The sequence below is a fragment of the Hesperophylax consimilis genome, chromosome 28, assembly GCF_061612785.1.
Source record: "Hesperophylax consimilis isolate HC1 chromosome 28, BYU_Hcon_1.0, whole genome shotgun sequence".
Classification (NCBI taxonomy): Eukaryota; Metazoa; Arthropoda; class Insecta; order Trichoptera; family Limnephilidae; genus Hesperophylax; species Hesperophylax consimilis.
Genome location: NC_142863.1, coordinates 19619875 through 19643607, shown reverse-complemented (window position 1 = coordinate 19643607; position 23733 = coordinate 19619875). Strand labels below are relative to the sequence as shown.

The window sequence follows — 23733 nt, the reverse complement described above, 5'->3', positions numbered from 1 at the left end:
CATTTGTTGTGTTGAAAATAGAGGAATTTGGATGTTAAAATTATGCCTTAAGGATGAGTTAAATTTAAGTTTTTTTACTACAGTTTCTTTATATATTTGTATTATTGCATCTTTTTTATAGAGGTCTTCAATTTTTGGTACTTCGAAAATTTTGAACAATGATGCTGAAGAGAAAGTTGGTTTTTTTTTCAAAATTACTTTGATAATTAGTTTTTGTACCACTTTAACAGAGCTTCAAAATTTTTCATATGCACCTCCCCACCCAATGATTCCATACTGAAGTAATGATTGGACTAGTGCGTAATAGACTTTTTTCAGGTTGTTTATCTTGAGAACATTTCTTAATCTAATGAATATATAGATACATTTTCTAATGCGTTTAACAAGTTCACATATGTGTCTGTTCCATTTCATATGTTGGTCTACAATTACACCGAGGTATTTTATTTCAGTTGTTTGGTTTAGTATGGTACATGATTTATTACAAACATCTTTGTTACATTTTTTGTTGTGTATTATTATATGAATGTTGGGGTTAGTTTTGAATTTATTTATTGTGAAAGGTGTATAAACTGTTTTTTTTGCGTTAATTGTAAGTAGATTTGTATCGAACCAGTTTTTTAGGATTTGGATGTCATTATTTGCATTTTCATTTACAATTTTCCAGTCATTACCTTTAATTATGATAATTGTATCATCTGCGTAAGATATAACTGTTCCACTGAGGTTTTGTTTGAAAATATCGTTTACGTACATGATAAAAAGTAAAGGACCCAAAACAGTACCTTGTGGTATCCCAAAATCACTTGTGAGTGGTAGACTAGATGCGTGATTAATTTTTACAACTTGTGTTCTTTGGTGAAGATAACTTTTTAGCCAACTTAATGCTGTGTCATTAAAACCTACGATCTTTAATTTTTGTATTAGTTTGACATGAGATATGCTGTCGAAGGCTTTTTGGAGATCAACAAAAATACCAACACATTTTAATGATTTGTCTAAAGCGTCTTGTATGGTACTAGATAATTTAGCAATGGCGTCTTTTGTGCTTTTGTTTTCCATGAATCCAAACTGATTTTCGTGAATTATATTATTAATCTTTATGAACTGAGTTATTCTTTTTTTGGCAATTTTTTCAAATATTTTTGCAATGTTTGATAGTAAAGAAATAGGGCGGTAATTGGTTGGTTCTTCCGGATTGCCGGTTTTAAATATTGGTATAATTACAGATTGTTTGTACATGGATGGAAAAACTCCGCTTTGAAAACATGTATTGATTATATGAGTTAATGGTTTTGATACTTGTGATTTTATACATTTCAGTGTTTGTATTGTGACCCCATCAAAACCAGGGGCAGAACCTCCTTTCATACTTGTAATAATTTGTTCAATTTCTTCTGGTGTTGTTGGTTGAAATAATTCAAATTTATGCTCATTATTTACTGTAGTATTTGGGTCATTTGGGGTAAGGCCTTGTTGGATTTTTTTACCGAGGTTTTTTCCTACATTAGCAAAAAAATTGTTAAATACATTTGCGGCTTCTAGAGGTTTATCTTTACAGCAGATTTTTGAATCATTATGATTTACATTGTTGATTGTTTTATTTTTTAAATGTTTTTTATCGACAATTTCATTTATGATGGACCAAATCCTTTTACTGTCATTTCCAGATAATTCAAGTTTTTGTTTGTAGTAGTCATCCTTTGTGTTTTTTATTAGATATGTAAGTTTTTTTTTATAAGCTTTGAAATGTTTTTGTAATGTTATATTTTCCGGTTGTTTTGTATATTCTTTGTAGAGTGTTTCTTTGTGTCTAATTGAGATGATTAATCCGTGAGTTATCCATGGTTTGATTGGCTTTAGTTTTGAAGATGTTTTGTTAGATTTAATATTTCTACAAGCATTTATGTGAAAACTCAGTTTTTTATCAAATATTTTGCAGCATTCTTCTACATCGTTACATTGATATATTTCTTGCCATTCTTTTTCATTACTTAATATTTTAGTGAGAGAATTTATATTAATACTATAGTTGTATTTATCAGTATTATTAACGGCCGTTGTGGTTGGTAATGAGAGGTTTTGATGTTTGTAGTCATATTTAAATATACATGCAAAATGATCCGTTACAGATGTTTTAATTACCGCAGATGATATATTTTGTATATCTTTGGTGTTTGTGAATATGTGATCGATACAAGATGGTCGTTGTCCGATAATGTTTCTGGTGTATGAATTTATACATGAAATGTAATTTAATTCTGCTAACATATTTAAATAGTTATCTTTATCGTTAGAGGAGTAGTCATTAGCGATATTTAAGTTAATATCTCCGATGAGTATTGTTTTTTTGTTTCTATGATGTTGTAATATTTTTTTTAATTCTTCTATGTATGTGGTTATAGCAGAAGAGTGTGTCCGATAAATAGCAATGATATTAAATGAATAATTCATAAAATTTATCTCCAAGTTTAATAAATTGACATTATTCACCATTATTTCATTTACACGTGTGACAGCGTAAATATTTGATACAAATATGGCGACGCCGCTATTTCTGTTAATTTTATATTTTGTTGCATAGTACGAGTAACCCGGTATATTATAATTAATTTCACTCGATGAATGCGTTTCTGATAATATTATACAGTCAAGTCTATTTAATTGTTTAATAGTTATTAGAAATTCTTCGAAATTTTTTTCCAAAGATCTAACATTCATGTGTATTATTATTAGGCTGGCTGTAGGTTTTATATCTATAAAATCGTTTGTATTATTTACCGTGTCAAAAATCCTTTCGTCTATTTTATATGAATTATCTATTGCGTTTATTATAAAGTCGTTCATTTTGAGGTAGTAATAAAATTAACAATAATGTTGGCGCTGGGAATACACTTCACATTTGCAATTATAATATTATATGTGTTGGCTTGTACATTATCACTGCGTGTTAACACTTTGCGGGCGGGCTTTACGTAATATTTTTTTGAAATATTGTGCATATTATTTAGGTTTTCGTTACACTTGTAATTAATAATATGCATCATTAGTCGTAATCGATGCGATCCCTCGCAATTTTCAGCATTTTGTTTCTATAGTTGCACCTAATACTGTTGGCTGCGTGGTCCGTGGTGTTTTTTTCTCCATATTTAGAATTTTGTCTGGTGCAGTTTACACATGCTGGTACTGTTTTTTCTCTTCCCGGACATTTTGTAAGGATGTGATCGCCCATGCAGTGTGGGCAAATTGGAGGGCTGGTTCGGTGTAGGCATCTTTTAGCCGTATGCATGAACATACAGCAATGAAAACATTGAGTCAGTGGATCGCAATCTTCAATTTTTACTCGTTGAAACTGTATATTTAGTTTACCGAGTGCAAGGAGACTTTTTCGCATTTTGCCACTAGTTTCCATGATGTAGCTAGTGAACTGGCGCTGCTTTTCGTTTATGTTTGTGTTTTTTATCTCCGTTATAAGTGTGATTTTGTTGTCTTCACTTTCCTTGTAAACATCTTCAATTCCTTCGTTCTGGGTAATTATTCCGCAAACTATTTCGTCTTCAGTAAGATTGGATTTTAATCCTTTTATTATTACTTTTGGTCTTTTCTTTTGAATTTCATTTACCACCAAATCGGTATTCAGTTTTTTTTATTTCGGCGGTTAAGGTATTTGCATATTCCTTTTTTGGGCATGATATTATTATTTTTTCTTCTTTTGTTTTTCTCAAACCATTTATTCCTATCTTTATGTTGCTTAAATTTATTTCTTTTTTTATTATCTTTTCAATTTCTTCTGCTTTAGCATTATTTTTGGTCGACGAAATGATGATTGAGAATCTCTCTTCTTCTCGAGGAGTGACTTTGGTTGTTGATAATACCTGTGCATAGGATGGTGTTGATGCGCTTTTCATTATTTTTTCAAAGTTTCCCACCAGTTGGTCGTTTTTTTCGATAAGTTTGTCTTGTAGTTGAATTATTTGTTGTTGCATTTTTAATATTTCAGATTTCACTTCATTGTCAAGATCAATAATAATTTTTTCGATATTAGTTTTGGTTTTCGAGTCTTTAACGGTTTGTATTTTTTGAACTTCATTTTTTAGCGTATTCAACAACTCTTCTACCGTCATGAAAGTGTTACGTTGCGGTGTAACGAGAGCGCGAAGACAGTACCGTGCGGGCTGCCGTTACGAGCGTAAGATTAATACTGATTAATCATTAAACATAGCGAACAACTTGGGGTGACCTACGGGCAGAGGTGTTGATTATCCAATTGATGGTACCCGGAGCGGTGCCTATACCCCTTGATTAAGGTTGCTCGGGAATTTTGTAAGATGAATACGTAATAGTTTATTGTATAATCAGTGAAAAATATATCTATAAATATTTGTTAGAAGCAAAAAGCTATCATTATAGAAAATTGTGAGGTGTCGAGGTATAGAGTTCGGTCGACTGCGGAAATTGGAGCTCTGATTTCTCAGTCCCAGTGGAGATATCATTGTATTATCGCGTATGACGAAACGCGTAATCTGTTGTGGCAATTTAATATTTTTTGATACAATACAATACAAATGTACCACGCCTTATGAGTTGGAACATGCGCTCTATGGAGTAGAAGGAGGTTGTAGTTTATTAGATATGTATACATTATTGTTATTTAACGAGCAGGGTTATTCTCAATAAGCTCGTCATTTCTCAATAAGTTTAACAGTAATTAAGTTGTTTTAAATTTTAAAATTAGTTAACCCTTTCTTCTCTCCAAATAAGAATCCTATCGAGTATTAAATAGGTTTATGTTAGTAGAATGGATGACATGTTGTGGAAGTTTGATCCATGCATCCACTACTCTATTTGAAAGGAAGTTTTCCCAGGATTGGCGGCAAAATACATAGCAACCTAATAATCAAATACAGTCGAACAACAAAAATCGAATTGACGATTTCCTACGTAATTCGAAATTTTATGAAAAAAAAACGCCGAAAATCAAGTTTCTCGGCTGCCCCTTCTAATTCAGGTAGTATCTTTGGAGTACATTCGTAAAAATACAAATTATTCCCGTTTAAGTCGACTCTTCAAGTTCAGTTATTCGTAAGTAATTCGTAAAAATACTATATATAAATCGAGATTTCGCAGCCGATTTCCGTCGCAGCCGGCCTTTTAAACTTATATATTCGTAACAATATGTTGAATTTCCGCATAAATTGAAATTTCGCCGCCGATTTTCGTCGCGGTCGGCACTTTCCGTTCAGTTATTCGACGGAAATTCATAAAAATACCAAATATTTCCGGGTAAATTGAAATATCGCAGCCGGCCCTTTAAATTCGGATATTTGATGTAAATTCGTAAAAATATGGTATATTTCCGCGTAAATTGAATGTTCTCGGCAGATTTTCGTCGCGGTCGGCCTTTTAAACACATATATTTGGTGTAAATTCGTAAAATTACGACATATTTCCGTGTAAAACGAATTTTCTCAGCCCTTCAAACTTGGATATTAAAAATAAATTCGAAAAAATACGTCATTCCAGTGTAAATCGATTCAGATTTACAAAATAATAATACTAATTAGGAGATGTATTACCACGTAAACATACATTTTTCGGCGCCACCGCCATGGCTGTCTTTGAGATTTAGATTTACGGAATTTTATTTATTTTTGCAAAAGTCGAATATTTTCGATTTACACCACAAATTTTTATGTGTGGACAAAATAAATTTCGAATTAAAAAATCATTTTGTATGAAAAAAAATTTCTGGGGGTATTTTTTTGGCGAAAATTTACAATTACGTGTTTTTTCGAATTGTCAGGGTTCCAATTAACGGGGTTCTACTGTTTTGGAATTTGGGATGAATTGATTGAGAATTGATTTTCATTTCTGCTTGCTTCCTGTTTCTCTCTTCTGTAATTTTCTTGCCTCTTCTGGTCTCTTCTTGCTTCGTCTTGGCTCTGAGAATGTTTGTCTTAATTAAAACAAAACAGAACAGCAAAAAAAACTAGATTGAAGTTGGCTGCAGGTAAAAAGAGAGAAGTAATATTCTAACCGTTGATATAGTCCCGGCTGTAGAAAGCCATCACTGCGTAGTCCCAGGGTGCGAACCTGCCCGCCATCTTGCTGGGTGCGAGCCCGCTGGCCAAGGATGGGTGGTAGCGCTGGAAACCCAGCGGGCTGAATACCTGGTACCCTTGGATACTGTTCATCCGAACCTGGATAAGCCAAACAAACAAAAAATAACATATATCACATAAATAAAAGGTGGCTTTGGTCACATTTTACGTCTTCATTATTCATCAATCAGCAACACTTTTTTTTGTTTTGACATTTGAATGGCCCATTTTAAAACATAGATTCTTGGTGTGTTTCAGCTTTTGAACAAATTGTATCAGCTGACAAACGTAATGGTCATATTGTTATACAAACTTTTTAACTGATCACAATTTCATAAAAAGTAATGGTCATATTGTTATACAAAGTTTTTAACTGATCACAATTTCATAAAAAGTAATGGTCATATTGTTATACAAACTTTTTAACTGATCACAATTTCATAAAAAGTAATGGTCATATTGTTATACAAAGTTTTTAACTGATCACAATTTCATAAAAAGTAATGGTCATATTGTTATACAAACTTTTTAACTGATCACAATTTCATAAAAAGCCGAAACAGACTTGCTGTTTAACAGTTTTTCCATCCAACCATTTTATTAGTTTTGAGGATGCTATGTGGAGGGTCTTTAGAGGAGAGGAAGGAGTGAACATGTATCTAGAAGAGATCCATGTTGTACAAGGAAGAAAACACAGAGGTCGAAAAATAATTCCACAGCTGAGGTGTTGAAGTTGTGTTGTTCTCGTCGTAGTCGTAGAAACAAATGTCAACCATGCACAAATGTTTGGTGTGTTACACCGGTGCCAAAACGATCAATGATGCTAGTTCCTCCGAATATCTTACATTGAAATACCTTTAATACCTTTACTAATGTAAAGATTGAAATCCGTTTGTTAAGTACCTTTTCTAAAATATTGAAAAAAGTGCTAAAAATACAACTTATGAAGTACCTAGAAGATCTAAGAAGACCTATTATCGAAAACTCAGTATGGTTTTAGACAAAACCTGAGTACTAACGACGCCATAGATGATATCATAAATACGATCACGAAAAGTTTAGACGGGGGAAATAAATCTTTGGCGATATTTATAGACCTACAAAAGGCCTTTGATACATAAAATCCTTTTCAAGAAGCTAAAAAAAATCGGGATGTCAAACACAACTTTAAACCTGCTAATAAGTTACATGTCAGAATGTACACAGTGTGTTAAAATTGAAAAGCATAAAAGTAAACCTCTCCCAATAAAATATGGTGTACCGCAAGGAAGTGTCTTAGGACCTTACATAAAAATGTATGAATTCGGTGTGCACAACACAGCTGAACACTTATAAGTGTGTGAGAAAATACATCTGTACATAGTTTTTAAATATTTTTACCCTATTCAAGAAATCTGGTTTAATCTCCATGTGCGGCCGTCCCATCAGAACCAAACTTTCGGGGGGCACCTTCCGCAGGGCCAGGTCGGAGATGGCGATGCTCAGCAGTCCCCCGGGTGTCCCCACGCTCCTCGGGGGCCCCGCGTACCCGGGGGTGCCGATGATTGGCAGCCGAATGGACACCCAGCCTATCTTCAGACCCTCGATGCGGTACTTCTGCGACAGCTCCAGACTTATTGTTTTGATTTGGCCAAACATGTCCTCGGGACCTTTGCTTGGAGTATCGGCAGAGTAGAGAAGCACCTGAAAGGTTAAGAATGATTTTAGAAAAATGCTGCCCGAAATGAGGCCTCAAGAACTTGGTTGCTGTATCACAGGAATTGTATTATAATTCTTCTAATACAATGCTTCAAATGTTGCTTAAATGGCTTCAGCCGTGTTTGGTGACCAAATCTGAATATCCGGATACTTTCCGACCTTCCTTTTGCCACCTCCTTTTCTATCCAACACATTCACATAAAAATAAATAAACTCACCAAGAGCAGATAGACCTTATCCTTTCTATCCATACACGTTACTTCGTAATGTTTAATAAACTCTAGGGCCGCCGCGACTTCGTACTCCCACACCGGCAACACCAGCACGATCCTCGTATTCTCCGTCACGTACGGCACTGCCAACACTGAAGCCTTGCCCAGCGGCTTGAACACCTCCATGCGCTTCAGGACCAGCTTGCCGTCGCCATTTGAAGGGTCGGTATCTTGGAAGTTCATGTCCAGGATATAGCTCATACCTCTGGATGGGTCGAAGTGCTTGTAGCCGTATACTAATGAGTGGTATTTGAGGTTAGGATTCTCATTTTGCACTTTCAAGGTTGCCGCGTTGATGATATACTGAAAAATAAAAGAATATATATTATAACCAGATGGTATTATAGACTTATTTGAGTGCTCCCCTCCACTGAAATCTTTAGAAAAAGGTGAAAGATTTGTTTGTTATTGAAGGGAAATCAGAGTTAGATATGGAGGAAAACTTTTCTCAAATTAGCCACAAAAAGTTCACTCTTAGACCCTTATTCTACAGGGATAAGCAAGTATCCGATACTCAATGATTCAAGCAGTGGCGGTTCTTCAAAGGGGGACAGTGGGGAAAGTCCTCGACAGATATTCCCAAAACCTGCTAAAAGAAAAAATCAGTTGATGCTTTGTCTTTCCTATCTTAGGTTACCTGATTAAGGATCCTTTTTTGATACTTTTTGTAGCTACTTTATCCGAACTATTTATATTTTGTGTTCCGTATCGATGCCTGGAATCCATTATGAGAGAGCTTGCTCTTTCGCCAATTTCATTTACGTTTCGCGGGCGTTTATTCCCTATATTTGCCCTTTTATTTGACTTGTCACACTTTCTCTCTCTACTAGCAACACTGTAGTGATGCGCATTTCAGGTCACGTGATGTTTATGTTCATACGATGCTGTTTTTTCGCACCGAAAGTTCGTTTTGTTTTTACGCTGTGCTTAAAAACCAATTTTAAGTCAAAAATTATAATGAAATAAAAACAATATTTTTTGTTTAAAACCACGAATTTTTATTAATTTTAAGACCGACCTGTTTCGCTACACTCGAGCATCGTCAGGGTACAAAATTAAACTAATCAATAATACAAAATGTGTCATTATATATACATACAGAGGGAGATAGAAAGTAAAACCAAAATGAAACAACAATATATTAAAAGAAAACAATTAGTGTATATTAGCGTAGTTTTCTAACAATTAGTGTATATTAGTGTAGTTTTCTTTTAATACATTGTTGTTTCATTTTGGTTTTACTTTCTATCTCCCTCTGTATGTATGTATATATAATGACACATTTTGTATTATTGATTAGTAGACATCGGATTATATGCACTAACAAAGTGCCAAAATATGCATGCAAATATGCACTAAAAAAGGCCGAAATATGCACTAAAAACTCTTGATTTGCCCAAAATATGCACAATGCAAAATCAAAAAACCATTTATATTTTTATATATTTTAATTAAAGACCGTACAAAAACAGCGAAATATTCTTAAAATTATGCATAGTTTTTGTGACAATATACAACTAAGTATTTTTCCAAATTTTCGAGCTCAAATTTGTGACGTTTGTCACCCAGTATTAATTTGTACGCCGAAAACGACCTCTCTACGTCAACTGACGTCATTGGACAAAATTTAAAATTTGGCGCCTTTTCTGGAGATACCTGTTTAGGCAGGGTATGACCTGTGCCGTTGATGTAGGCATTAATGTTCTTCATATCTTCAAGACTCGGGTTTTTAAGCAAAATAGAGTCTAACTTTTTACGAATCTTTTCTGATATTGAATTAGTAAGGGCGTTGGCGAGTTCGATCATTGTTTCCAGTATTTCTATTGCTTTAATTAGAGGAAGGTTTTTTGTTTCAAATTTTTTTATGGTATCTGGTAACTTGTGGAAATGTGTTGAGATGAGGGCGATATTCTTTTTAATGGATGCGTCTTCAAATGCTAGCTTGCTTGAATGAATTGCAATGGCCTCAGTACTGTCAAATTGCCCAACTACTTGTTTTACGGCCTCAAAATTTTCAGCATAGAATAATACTGCATTTAGCCAAGTACCCCATCGAGTAATTATGGGTTCTGGCGGCAACGCTAGATTTGGCAATTGCTCTTTATAAGACTGCACACGCGACGGTGCTTTTAAAAACACTTTTTTTGTAGAGGAAATCAATTTATTAACATTCCCATACTCTTGCCGTATCTCTTCTGCAAGGCGATGAAACCCGTGAGCTAAGCAGGTAATGTGTAGTAAATTTGGATAAAAAGTTGCCCAGCTTTCACCATGTATGGCGCAGCATCAGAAACAAACATGCAAATTTTTTCATCCACAGAACAATCGGGAAACAAAGATCTTATGGAATCATTTATGAAACGAGCAACAGTTGAATGATTTGTTTTTTTCTAGGATTTTACAGGCAACCAAGTCTCCTAGCTCCCTATACGTAGATGATACCTCCCGCTATTAAACGAAATATGCACGATTTGGGAAAAAAGGCTGAAATATGCATTAACGTCGTAATTAGAGAGTTATATGCAAATATGCAAATGCATATAATCCGATGTCTATTGATTAGTTTAATTTTGTACCCTGACGATGCTCGAGTGTAGCGAAACCGGTCGGTCTTAAAATTAATAAAAATTCGTGGTTTTAAACAAAAAATATTGTAACAATTATTTTACAAGCAATAATTATTCGCCTGAAACACTCATCCACATTGAAAAATCTCCTGATAAAAGATACATGACGCCAACGGGACTCGAACCCGTGTCCCTAAATGGGAATCCTTGAAAAGTCCCTGGAAATCGAAGGGACACGGGTTCGAGTCCCGTTGGCGTCATGTATCTTTTATCAGGAGATTTTTCAATGTGGATGAGTGTTTCAGGCTAATAATTATTGCTTATAAAATAATTGTTACCCTTTGTGCTATGCATAAAAAATCTTGTCTTAAAAACATTAGTTTACCAAAAAAATAATAAAAAATATTGTTTTTATTTCATTAAAATGTTAAACCACAAAATGATTGCTTTCTACGAAAATATCAAAAATTATAGTTTATTCCCTACCCATTTCAATATAAACATAGAATATACGCAATATACTAAGTATAAATGATTTATATAAGGTATACTATGCTCTCTGTCAATCACGCATAGAATATGGGATTATTGGATGGGGATCTGCCTCAAACATCCACATGAAGCAGCTTATTAAAACTCAAAAAGCAATAATAAAAGTAATCCTTAAAGTACCCATAAGAACTCCATCAAAAGACATTTAAAAAAAATTTAAAGTGTTCAGTATAATAAAACTATACTCAAAAAATGCTCTAATCAAATTTACAGAAAAATATGAGTACCCTGCTGACCAACACAACTATATTACAAGGAAGAAATCCTCAAAACTATTGAACATCCCAAAATTAAATACGTCTTTTGGCCAGAAAAATCATCATTTCCATGCTACAAAACTATATAATGCCCTCCCAATTGAACTCAAAAACACAACGGAGACACAAAAATTTAAAAACGACATCAAATTATGGCTAAGTAAACATGAAGATGAGGAAATCAATAAAATTATGAACTGAACAAATGTGAAGACAATTTTTAAATTTTTTTTTGTAGAAATTAACAAGGAAATCACGATCTACACCTATACAAAAACCTACAGTCCGCCTCGGAACAGGAATACCTAGTGAGGAGGACTGCGAATAATATACTTAACTTTGTAATTATAATTGTCGTTAATAAAAAAAAAAACTGTGGCAGAAACGTTTCCAAGAAATTGACTGTCAGTTTAGGGTTTGTTTCTTGAAAATAAATGACATTGAAAAGAATGACGCAGTGTCGGTCGAAAGTACTGACCAAACGTGAGATTCCCGGAAGCGACACTACCACGTGAGGATTCGGATTCCTCGGCCGGTCTAAAGTGTTACACATATCGGTACCCGCGAGTCGAATGCCTGAAGCAACAGCTGTCAGTCCTGACGGAAGCTCTGTCGGGAATCGGGTAGAAAACGAAGTTGTCTCGGAGAAAAAAGCCCCTGCGGGAGATACTCGGTGAGAGGTAACGGGATTTATAGAACTACCCGCCAGCCTAGCCGCCCAGAAGAACATTGTGGAGTTCGGGAACCCGAGTACTGTGATGAAAGAATCACCGACTCTGAAAGCAGATACGAGAAGGGTGGGAGTTATTTTGGCATTTCGGTACTTTAACTCGGAGGAATGGTTGCAGGTTCGTTATATCGAAACCCAGAAAGTTTATACCGCCATGCCCGCCTTCGTAGAACCGGAGGTTGTTTCGATCGCAGGATTGTTCCCTGGGAGCTCTCTCCAACACCATTCTGTTGCAAATGTCGAGTCAGTTAGAAGAAAATATGCACGTGCTGGTAAACTGGGTAGCCAAACCTGGCACCTGTTTGACCCTGTTCGAAAAGATTCAAGGGATGTTTGCCAAGGAAACCACATACAGTAGGACCATGGATGATATCCTATAAATTGTTTGTGGAAGGCGAACAGAGTACCTTCAAAATACGCGAAAGGCCCTGTTGGAAGGAGGAAGGGACCTGTTTATCAAGGAAGGCCTCGCCAGGATCCCGCCAAGTTCCAGACATTTTAATAAAGAGGAACCATCGGCCTTTATCGTGGCAAATGGGCGACAAGATAAGGTATTCGGTGGCGCGTCCTCTTCCTATACCCGTCAAACTCAACCCTCTGCCTCACAAATGGCAAGGTCGGTGAGAAAGGCTTCACCCTCACTCCCTAAGAAGCCCTTTCGAGCCGCTCCTAGACCGGAAAAAGATAGGACGCATAGGCAGTCCAACAAAAAGCCAGAGCTTTCTCGCAACGCAACCAGAGGTCGGGGTAGGAGGCTTGGAGGTGATGAGATTGTTCAGGGTCGGCCAGGGATGCTATATAATTTGGGTCGCAGCTATGTGAAGCCAGAAGTCTTCATTACAAATTAATACTTACGTCAATATCTTTCTTATCAGCGTGCGAATGCGGCAGCACATTGGAGAAGTCGTTAGGCATGAGGGAGAAGTTTGCGGTGATAGCCGTGTATACAGGCTGGTGGAACCTGTCAGGGGGCGCAGGGGCGGGCAGCGTGGGGTCCTCGCGGGCTCCTGCGGGCCATGGAGCCCCCGCCCTGCTCAGGGTCTGCGCCAGGGAAGCTATCATGCTTTGGGTGGCTTCTAGGTGAAGCTGGAATTCAAGTTGTCAAAGAAATTATTATTATGATTAAGAAATTAGAAAAGTATTCCATTCTTCCAGTGTTCCATTATATTACAAGATAATATACTTAAATCAGTATACACACGGGGGGTATATTCCACAGAACGCCATATAGAAAAAAAAAACAGTACAATAATGTATATTGAAAGATGGTTAATAGGTTCTATTGTATGATAATCATTCCAGGATGTCAAAACATAAAACACATTATTGTTACAGTAGTACATAATACACATGTAGCAGGTGTTTGAAGTAGCGTTGAGTACTTAATACAAAATCCACTACCAATATACACACGCATCACATTAAATGTCTCGCTACCTCTTTTTCTTTGTATCACTACAAAAGGTTTTGTATTAAATGCTTCATGCTTTTAAACGAGTCAAGCTCGCGCGCTAAATGCGTTCCAATTTCTGCTAGGCCGAGTGACGCTGGCCGGTTTCGACTTGCAGCGTTTTATTTTTAGCTAACACGAGTAACGCTCGTGAAAGTTAGCCATGTATTTTACTCTTACTTGAATTTGCCTGCAGTTGAGATCGGTCGTGTTTTTGGGCTGCTTATTTCGTTCTTATTTATATTTTAATTGAAAAATGTATAAACATTGAATAAAACATTTTAAAAAAACTGATTTTAAAAAAAATACCCTTTATTAAAAAACCTTAGCGGTTAAAATAAAAAAATTATATCACTATAAATGTTTTGAGGTGGTGGGGTGGTGAGGTGTGGTAAGGTGTGGTGAGGTGTGGTAAGGTGTGGTGAGATGTGATGAGGTGTTTGTGTATTGGCACTACATTACTACATTTTTGTATTAGAGCTGTTTTTCCAGAAATATTTTAAATATTCGGGGGAAATTTTTTCTCTGCAATTCTCTAGCCTACGAAAAATCGATTCTGGGGAAAATATATTTAAAAGATTTAAGCTCCTTTTCGCTCTTTCACACCTCACCTCATTTTTATATTTGAGTACCTCGTAATTGTGTCCAACCTAACACTGAGTGTTTACAATACATAAATGGTCGTTTACCAGGTTACGTAAAATTTAAAACATGTTTATTGGTAAAGCTGTCGTAGATAGTATACACTACAAATGCCTTCAATGTAGATTTGAATGGAAACCAATCTCGCCACTAACTCAGTACCTTTTGCTTATTGCCTATTAGCAAGTGCTCTATCAATCAAATCAATCCAAAAACTGACAGTTAGTTCTTACCCGAGCAAAATACATCTGCAGAGTGTAGAAGTCTGAGTATCTCTTGAGGGGATAGACCGACACGGCCTTGTTGAAGGCATCATCTTTCTCAATGACTGTCTTCAGATCTCGGTCCAGTTGCCAGTCACTGGGCAGCTTGTAGCTGGTCAGATGCTGCTCCTGGAAAACAATACGAAATCTCTATTAAATTGTTAATTTAAGTGTAAAAACAGGAATCTCCACACGACTGAATAAGACAGCAGGAATTTAAACATGCCTAAAATGTTACAATTGAAATAATTAAGGAAGTTATATTTTCATATATTATTTCATATATTTCTACGATGACCCGTCTTTAATAAGGTCACTCTCGAGTCGAACGGTGTCAAGTACTACTTAGTACACAGTGCCAAGCGCTAAGGTACCTAGGCTGTCATAGAACATACTGGAAATTTCGGCCGTTGCTCAGCGTTACGGGTGGCAAAGTTTGTAGACATAGCAACTAGAATCTTCAGGGACGTTCTTAGGTACAACTTGAATCATATTGGCACCTTATATAAGCGACAGCGGGAAGGTATTCAGTCAGTCTACTACGCGCTACGTTTTAACGCGCTAATCAAAATAACTTACTCCTTTCGCGCCGCGATTTATTAAATAATCCTTACTGTAATAAATCTGTGTTGTTGAGAGAACAATCCAGAATTGTCTTATTAATAATAAACAGCTCGACCTACTAAGGTACTTGCAAATTACTACCGATACTACCGAGCTAATCGTAAACAACGCGACCTACCTACGATAATACGTTGTGAGCAAGTCTGGCACATCACGCCAACCCGCTAGAAGGTTCTAGCCTATCGCCTATGCGTAATTGCAGCGCCGCCGAAAGTTCCCGAAAGGCCCAGACAGAGCGAGTGGCTCCGATTTATTTGCGAATTCACCAACCTACTGTTGCCGTCGGCTGTACAGTATAAATAAGCCCGACGTAGCGAGCAGTCAGTCAGTCATCAATCTGCCGTCAACAATTTGCAAGTCTCGCGAGTGACAACCGGCACGCCTCGCGCCCCCGCGCAAGACGATATTCCCGGCTCCGCCCGGTTTCAACTATGGACTCGATTGGGACATCATCCTAGCGCCTTGGCCACCGTCCCTGGCCAGCGCTACACGGATCATAGCACCCTGGTTTCAGCGCATCTGACCAGCGCTTCATCCATGCACCATGACCACCACGAGGACACGCAGCATCCTCACTGGTCTACGCACCTCCCGCTCAACCGCCTACGAGGTCCACCGCACCTTCGGCCTTCCCGTCAGCACTGGAGTACCTGATCCCCAAGATCGCCAGTGCCTGACCGTCAACGAGTCCGGTCACCAGCGCCCGGCGTCGACTCACTGACCCGCGCTTGACCAGCCATCACAGCCTGCATCCGGAGAATACAACATCAGTCCTAAGTCATCTCATCACGGCTACCTGACTCACAAATAAACACTGTGACCTTCACGACACGTCTTTCATTTCGTGCCTCTCACCAGATCCCCAAAAATCTATTGTAAAATATTACATGGTTTACCTTCAACACCGAACACATCTACAACCTTCGCAACAGTTCTTTTCACCGTGCATGTGTCATGTAGCTTTTACAGGTTGATTTATACGCACAACAAAACCGTGGGATTATAGTAATTAATTTTTGACACATTGGGCTCTTATACATTCCTGTTTAGAGAGAAGAATAACTAACCATATTAACAGGTAAAGACACTGTACACTTTTCTTCCAATAAATGGGAAAGCGACTGACCAATCAGTCAGTTGTCCAACGATAGTCGTACATACAGTCTGCGTTTTATTTGCAAATCCTTACCCTCGAGAAGCCGGTAATTTGTAATCAATATCACTGGCATGAGTGTCTAGTACAGCGGTAATCGCTAATAAAAAGTAGTCAAACAAACGAGGCTGGCAGTACATAATGGAGTGTTGATACCAACCCGGATGTATGGCACTGAGCCATGGAACTGGCAGATGAAGGATGAAAGTAAACTGAATGCTGTATAAATTTATTTATTAACGCCCTACTGGGCTTTTATATAAAGATAATAAAATAAATTTAAAACAACAGTATAACTTAAATAAAAAAGATTAAAAAAATAAAGCATAAAATACAATAAACTTGTGAAGTTATTATCACAAGATGTGTACTCGTTTTGTTAATTAGATCGCAGAGGTGTATGTATTGTAAAACCATGTGTTAAATAAACGCATTGTTCCAACAGGTCAATCACATTTATTTTCCGATGTATACCTCCGATTGAAAATTGGATCCAAAGAAAAGATACGGTCACACAATCGACTAACCACATCCACCAATGAAAAACTCTGAATGTCCATGGAAAAACTGTTGTGCTGGCTGAGTGGAATATCTATGGTGGTTTGAAATCTTTTGTTTTTATGTCTTGTCGTTTTTTGTGCATTTTTTTTGTGATCCCGAAGCCGAAGTAAAAGTCAATATGAATATTTTGAATATCTGCTGAAAATGTCAATTCCTAAAGTTGAGTGTAGGGTTAAAGGCTGTACAGATTTCAATTTCAATTTGACATAATACATAAGTTTCCGATCTATTTAAGTTTAAGAGAGACTGTTTCAGGAATGGTCGTGGAGCAGATTGAAATACACGGTGTCCGGAAACTCGTAGTACAAGCGGGAAACTGGTGAATCTACATCACATTTGGAGTCGATTTTGTAGTATAATTTTTTTTTGATTTGAGCTTTCGTTTTCGAGTAAATCGAGTCAGAAGTTGATTTTTTTTTAATCAAATACTTAAATTATTACTGAAGATCAAAGTATCCAACTAATGAAAACTATTTAAAAGTAAAACAAATAAAGAAACCCGGATTTAAATCATTATTTTGAAATCACCCTTCATTTAATCCGGTGTAAATATTTCTGCTCTGCGGGGTTAAAACATCTGTTCTTCTAATATTCATACCTATCTCTGACATATTCGCAAAATATAGCTTTCTCTAGTATGTTGGGTTCTACTAACATATGAAGGAAAGAGATGCACAATAGTTTTTAAAAAGTGAACATTATTCTAAGCAGATGTCCCATTTCTATCGTAAGTAGGTCAGTGTTGATTTATGGGTCGCCGCAGGTGGCCGTTTTTATGGGATTGTTTATATATTGTTTACATTGCATTTTGCTTTAAGAAGTTTTCTTGTTAATTTAAACATAAAAGCGAATTGTGGGCCAAATTTGTGTGTTTTAAAATGCGTTATTATTGTTTTGATATTGATACTTTAAGATTTATCATCGATGCCTTCGACTTGTTTGAAAACAGTTGTACGTTTTTAATGTTTTGATTTTGAGACTTATCATCGAAGCCTTTGACGAGGTAAAAATTAACTCCGACATGATTCAAATAGTGCAATAATCAATCATCAGACGGACCCAACTGTGCTTGGAAGTTAACAGTGAACATTTTAAATAATTTTTGTGACGTGTTTGTGTGAATTGGAGCTCATCGCTACTTATTGTGAGTACCTACCTAGGCTAATAATAATTCCTATCCGTTGCGCCGACGTCGTCACATCGAATAACGAAAAAATTTTAACCCACAAATAGCTGAAAAATATTGTTTTTTTTTTTTTTTTGTGAAAATGCTCAAATCAAAAAACTTTATGTTTATTTGGGTTCCCCATGTGGTGTAGATTCTCCAGTTTCTCGCTTGTACTACGAGTTTCCGGACACCGTGTATATTGAATACCCGATATTAGCGAGATGTCCGTCAGTTTGAAATCGGAAGCAAAAGGCCGAGTGGTTTGTTGAGAAATTGCACGTTGCCAATCTTCATGACATCTCGAACACAAAATAGGACTCCTGATTGTAACAAACAAAAGCCTTAACTTAACCGCAGAATTAAATCTATTTTCTTTTTCAGTCCGTATTCGTGTTCCTGCCAGGATTGTGCGTTTTTTTTCTGTGTTATAAACGGAGAAATGTCAAAATTCGATACTGTTGTAGAAAAGAACAATTTTCATTCAAATATCTAGTAATTTTCACGACAGCTCGATTGTTTTTCGACAACAAAGCTCTGTCCTTAGTAAATAAGCTGTAAAGAAAGATATTTTAAAGCTCTTTTTCGCAGGACAGTACTTTGTCGGATAGAACCTTTTAGAAGCTGTTAGAACATTTTTATTTTAAAAATAATATTTTAGGCTAGTGAATGGGGTAGCCTCCAAATGAGAATTATATTTTTAGTTTCCTCTATCCTCGTCGATGCTGTGTGCTGTAGACGAATCGCATTTATAAAATGTATCTAAATATTAGCACATCTATGGTAAAATATATGACCAATTTGTTTTATACAAAAAGCGCGGAGTTATCAATCAGTGTGTGGTTTATTTATGTGTTATTCTCTTGAGTTCGAAAATTATAAGAAAAAAGAAAATTTGATTCTTTATCATAAACAAAAGAAAATGGTTCCAGATGGTAAAAACAAGTAGTTACTACTCAATGCTCTATTGATAAATCAAAATGACTACAGACATCTATTGATAATTAGCTGCATTATTAGTGAGCAAATCTTGACATTTATCATAGCTTCAAACCTTCTTTACAGTAATCATTTGTACAGACCTTTAAAATTATACACCAAGTATGACCGTACAAACATGGAAAGAATTCAATTCGGAGGTAAACTTTGAATTTGTAAAGTGGATGAATGGAGAAAGGAGTGCGAGAATGGTAGAGTAAGTCGGGGACGCAGGAGGTAGGCACGACATGATCAAGTGAATAAAATACTATAATCGGTTTATGTCAAGAGTCAGAATAACAGAAGAGTATGTACGATGTCAAGATTAAGTAGCAAGGTACCTGCAGAGTCTGCGAGCACCTCAGGCCAGTGCTGTGGGAGACGCAGCGCCCAATGTTCTCAAAGTACTCCGGGGAATAAGAGTTCCTCACGCACCAGTCCAAATTTTCCTTCAGCTTCTTGATAACCGAATTGCTCAGCAGCATGCCTGCATCTGGAATCATTTAAAACAAACTAATTCATCAATACCTCTTTAGTAATTGCTAGTTTATGGCGTCCGAGAAATCTAGATAATCATAACACTTAACTAAATTCATAACGTGGTTTTTTATAGGTGTACACACCATGTTCCATGCTCATCCTGCAAAACTTTTTATGAAAGACTTAACCTTAAAGGTCAAATATACCTTAACCTCATTAGTAGGTCTTTCACCAACGCCATCTTTCTTTCACACGTCCTACGCCGATCTAAAGGGCGTAGATCGGCATTGGGTGCGAAGCATATGATTGTGTTGCGTGTGACAAGTCTGCTTCTGAAGCACCTATTTTTGTAAAAAATGTATGGATTGTAAGTTGTCGAGATATCTTAATGCATTGCGTACATCGCATACGAGTGTTCAGGGTATCGTTACCTTTATTCCCTTGAGAGTAAGTCAGTTCACCAGGGTTGTAGTTAGGTATTCGACTGTCTCCCGGTTCTACAACATGTCTTTCCAGATATCTTAGCCTTCTTCTTATCAAGATGGGACGCAGGTGTATTTACAGTTTCTATCAGTAAATAATGCTATTACCGCATTTGTACCTCTCTTTGTGGCTACCTTTGATATTAATGTTAATTGTGCTGCTTTTATCCTGTAGATGCATGCACCATGAGATGCAGTTTACACCGTGTGCCATTGATCAATAATTTTCAATTATTAACTTGTCGCGTGCCATCCACCAAGATATCTGGACAACTTACAATCCATACATTTTCTACGAAAATAGGTGCTTCTGAAACAGACTTGTCACATGTAGCACAATCATATGCTTCGTACCCAATGCCGATCTGCGCTGTGTAGATCAGCATAGGACGTGTGAAAGAAAGATGGCGTTGGTGGAAGGCCTACTAACGAGTTTAAAGTATATTTGACCTTTAAGGTTATGTTTGTTGTGATGTTTGACGTTAAACAACTAATAGATTTAGTAAGACGTTACGAAGTGATTTATAACGTAAAATTCTTTGAATATTGCGGTACTACGATTTGCAAGTTGGTCTGGGAACATAGTAATGCACACATTGTGTACTTGGGCCCAGTGCGTTCTTAGCTTAAAATAAGAGTTAACACAACGTGATCGAGGGCTTACAGTAGCGTCTCCTAATCAATATTAATAACAATAAACACTCATGTTTCAATGGACCAACTCACCGAGACTGCAGTAGTGACTGTCTTCCTCAGCCGTGGTGCCCAGGTATACGTCCTCGCTCACACTGATGCCATTGACAACCTCCAGCAACTTGCGGCCGTTCACAAACCCGGCGTCAGATATCAGGTAAAAGTAGTCAAACTCTTCCAAGTAATTATCAGAGATATACTTCAGCACGTGGAAAGGTTTCAGAATCTCACGTGTGTCGGTAAATCCAACGATGTTCGTAAGATTTAGATTATTCTTGACGACATTGGCGGTTATAAAGAACTTTATTTTATTTGCCAAGTGTGCCAACGTTTTATTTATTGCTGTAGCTTGATAGTTAATGTTTTGCTCAGACGTCAAAACACCGATGAATAGCTTCTCTCTGATCCCCAATTCTGTGCTGTAATATCGCGGTCTTTGTAAAATTTGTGCCTCTTTTTTAGGTCGCATTGGTTTATTTTGTAAATTTAGTCTCGGCTCATATTCGTCTGTTGTGGGAGCCTGTGATATGACTTCCTCTTTGATGAATGTATTCGCAGTACTGCCAGTGCATATTGATTCTTGATCCAAGGATGAGAAATTTAAAGTCACTACCAAGCCAAGGCACAAGCCGATGAGGAAATACGAATTGTTTTTAATCTGCGACACTAAAATGCGCAACAGCAACATTTTGATACTACAGACTATTCAAAAAGAATTCACCATTTAAAGGAAAAAATACAAATTTAAAGCGATGACATAAACTTTATGTAAACAAATAATTGCGCACACCACGGGGGGGCGACTGTCAAATGCTGTCAAAGTTTGACATTAAACTTTCTGAGAAATACTATGGAAACATGTATAACCACTCCGTAATTATAATGCTCCGTCAGACGTGGCGATTACTTACCAGGCAGGTACTTGCAGGTACTTCTTCACCTTCCTCGCCCCATCTCCTTCCTCCCCCACAACCTTCAATCTCACAACATACCCCAATTGAGGATGTCATAGTCTCTCATTCAGATGGTTGAGAGCAGTTGGGGCTCTTGTGCGGTTTCGCATAAAAAAGTAATTAAATGAAAAAGAGTGGAGACTTTAATATGAAACTCCCCGTGTCAGAGATCTTAATTTCATTTCTAATTTAGTTTTATAATAACGTTTTTGATGAGGGTAACGTTTTCGAATTCCGCTGCACACTTAACATGCAAAATTTTATAAAAATAACACTTGATTTCAACTTAAATACTAAAGTAAAGATACATTAAAGATCCATTTTTCTCATTCGCGTTCTAAATTGATTTTGAAGGTTAGGAAATACGCTTAAACTCTTTAAATATCCAAAACAAATTACTTAATAACCTATTTATGAATGTGTTTCCATCTCCCCCGACTAAAATTGTTGTTTCCAGCAGTAATTAAGTTGAAAGCAAATAATGTTATTAATAAATAAATGCGTATTACTAGTGCAGCGGAATTCGGTAACATTACTGAATTTTTTATCCGAATTTCGTTAATGATTTCGATACTCTTCAGTATCTTCTTATACTGTACTGCCATCTCTCTCAAAATAGTATTAGATGCGCCTAATTCAACTCTTTTTAGAATCCATTTTCTAATCCAAATATGACGATTTTGTGCATTTTCAATGTTATGTTCTTAACCTGTCAACAGTGTAGCAGATTTCAACAGTTCCGCAAAGTGTGGTAAATTATAGAGTAATGAATAATTTCAGTTGACGCCATCTTGATTATCAAAATCGGTTAGAGTTAAACTGAAACGTCTGAAGTAAATCTTAAATTTTTGCAGTTCAACTAAAATCGCACTGTCTGAATCGGAATATATTTTCCTTTGTGTTTATAAGGTGGTATACCCGGAATCTAAGGAAATATTTTTTTTGTGTGTACATCACTGGACTAAAAGTGGATAGGGAAGCAGGCATAGGAATAGTAGGAGCGAGTAGGAGAGTGGTATATTTATGAATAGTAGATTCAGCCGGAATTAGTTCTGGAACCCGAGCAAACCCGAGTTCTTTCAAAACCTCCTAGATCACAAACTCATTCAATGCAGCCTCCTAACTTGTATGAGTTACTAAAAAAAAAGTTTTAATTTTTTTTCAATTTATTCCTTTTTATTTAAACTTCTTAAAATGTTTTAGTTAATTTAAAAAAATAAATTGAAATACATTTTTGAAGGTTCCCATACAAGTTAGGAGGCTGATTTGATTCAGTGTTCCGGCCTTATAATCTAGGGGGTTTTGATTCTTTGACAGCGTTGCCATATTATATACCGATTTAAAAAAAAAAAATCTACCGAAATTCGTAGAAAATTTTGAAAAATCTACGGAATTTAGTTAATACCGATAGAAAATGTACTGAAGTCTCTGAAATCTCCCCAGCTACCCCCGTCCCCCCAATATCTTAAGGAATTATTTCCACCCAAATTCACTAACTCCCCCCCTATGGATTCGAAAATTGGTAAATTTGTAAAATTTGGTGACACGTATATATAGCTGTTGATTCTGTGAACGAAACTTACGGTGGGCGAGAGTTTTGTTTATTATTCAATGGTATTGGAGTTATATGCGATTGTGCGTTTCTTTTTCGATACAGATTAGTTAAATAATAATATCGACTGACACGGGATTAGAATTAAATTTAAATGAGTTTCTTAACTCTTAGGAATATAATGAATGTAGGTAGCTTTGTTTTGTATACTTTTTTAAGTATATACATATGAGTCCGCAGCACCCAGTACTCTGTTTGTTCCTAAGAACTCAGAACCCGGAACCCACTCCTAGAACTCGAGTTCTTTTAAAAGAGAACACAGGCTCTACCATTACTAGTGGGGAGGGGACTTTATTTGTAGGAGGGGAGTTCGCAGTGTCTACGTTTGGCGAGGAGGGCTCCTCGCCATCACAGTAGAGGTGGGTCCTGTGAGTACTTTTCATTACTACTGGGTACAGTGAGTACAGGTACAAAAAAATACCGTTTACAAAATACTCAAAAGTATATATGGGGCCGTTCAAGTATTATGTAAGCACTATAGGGGGGCAGGGGGGTCTTTG

The 23733-nt window shown here is 36.6% G+C and overlaps 1 protein-coding gene and 1 non-coding gene across 4 annotated transcripts in view; both read right to left on the bottom strand.

Annotated features, from left to right (window-relative positions):
• The window catches only part of Chpf (Chondroitin polymerizing factor), a 32539-nt gene that overhangs the window by 3886 nt on the left and 4920 nt on the right, over window positions 1–23733 (bottom strand). For 2 of the 3 annotated variants that reach the window (XR_016305044.1, XM_089648670.1), the window contains exons 1-7: window positions 20702–21776; window positions 19355–19506; window positions 14503–14661; window positions 13033–13263; window positions 8018–8374; window positions 7482–7784; window positions 6038–6200 (exon numbers count right to left, since the gene is read on the bottom strand). Coding sequence is in view for 2 of the 3 variants with exons in the window: in XM_089648670.1 (XP_089504796.1) it covers window positions 6038–6200; window positions 7482–7784; window positions 8018–8374; window positions 13033–13263; window positions 14503–14661; window positions 19355–19506; window positions 20702–21356 (2020 nt within the window). In the remaining variant the exon portion in view is untranslated. Of the gene's footprint in view, window positions 1–6037; window positions 6201–7481; window positions 7785–8017; window positions 8375–13032; window positions 13264–14502; window positions 14662–19354; window positions 19507–20701; window positions 21777–23733 lie in introns of those variants that run through there. The other variant, XM_089648671.1, reaches the window with a different exon arrangement.
• LOC149410318 (U5 spliceosomal RNA) lies at window positions 8381–8499 on the bottom strand. The gene has a single exon (XR_016305076.1). It is a non-coding gene; the product is annotated as a U5 spliceosomal RNA (small nuclear RNA).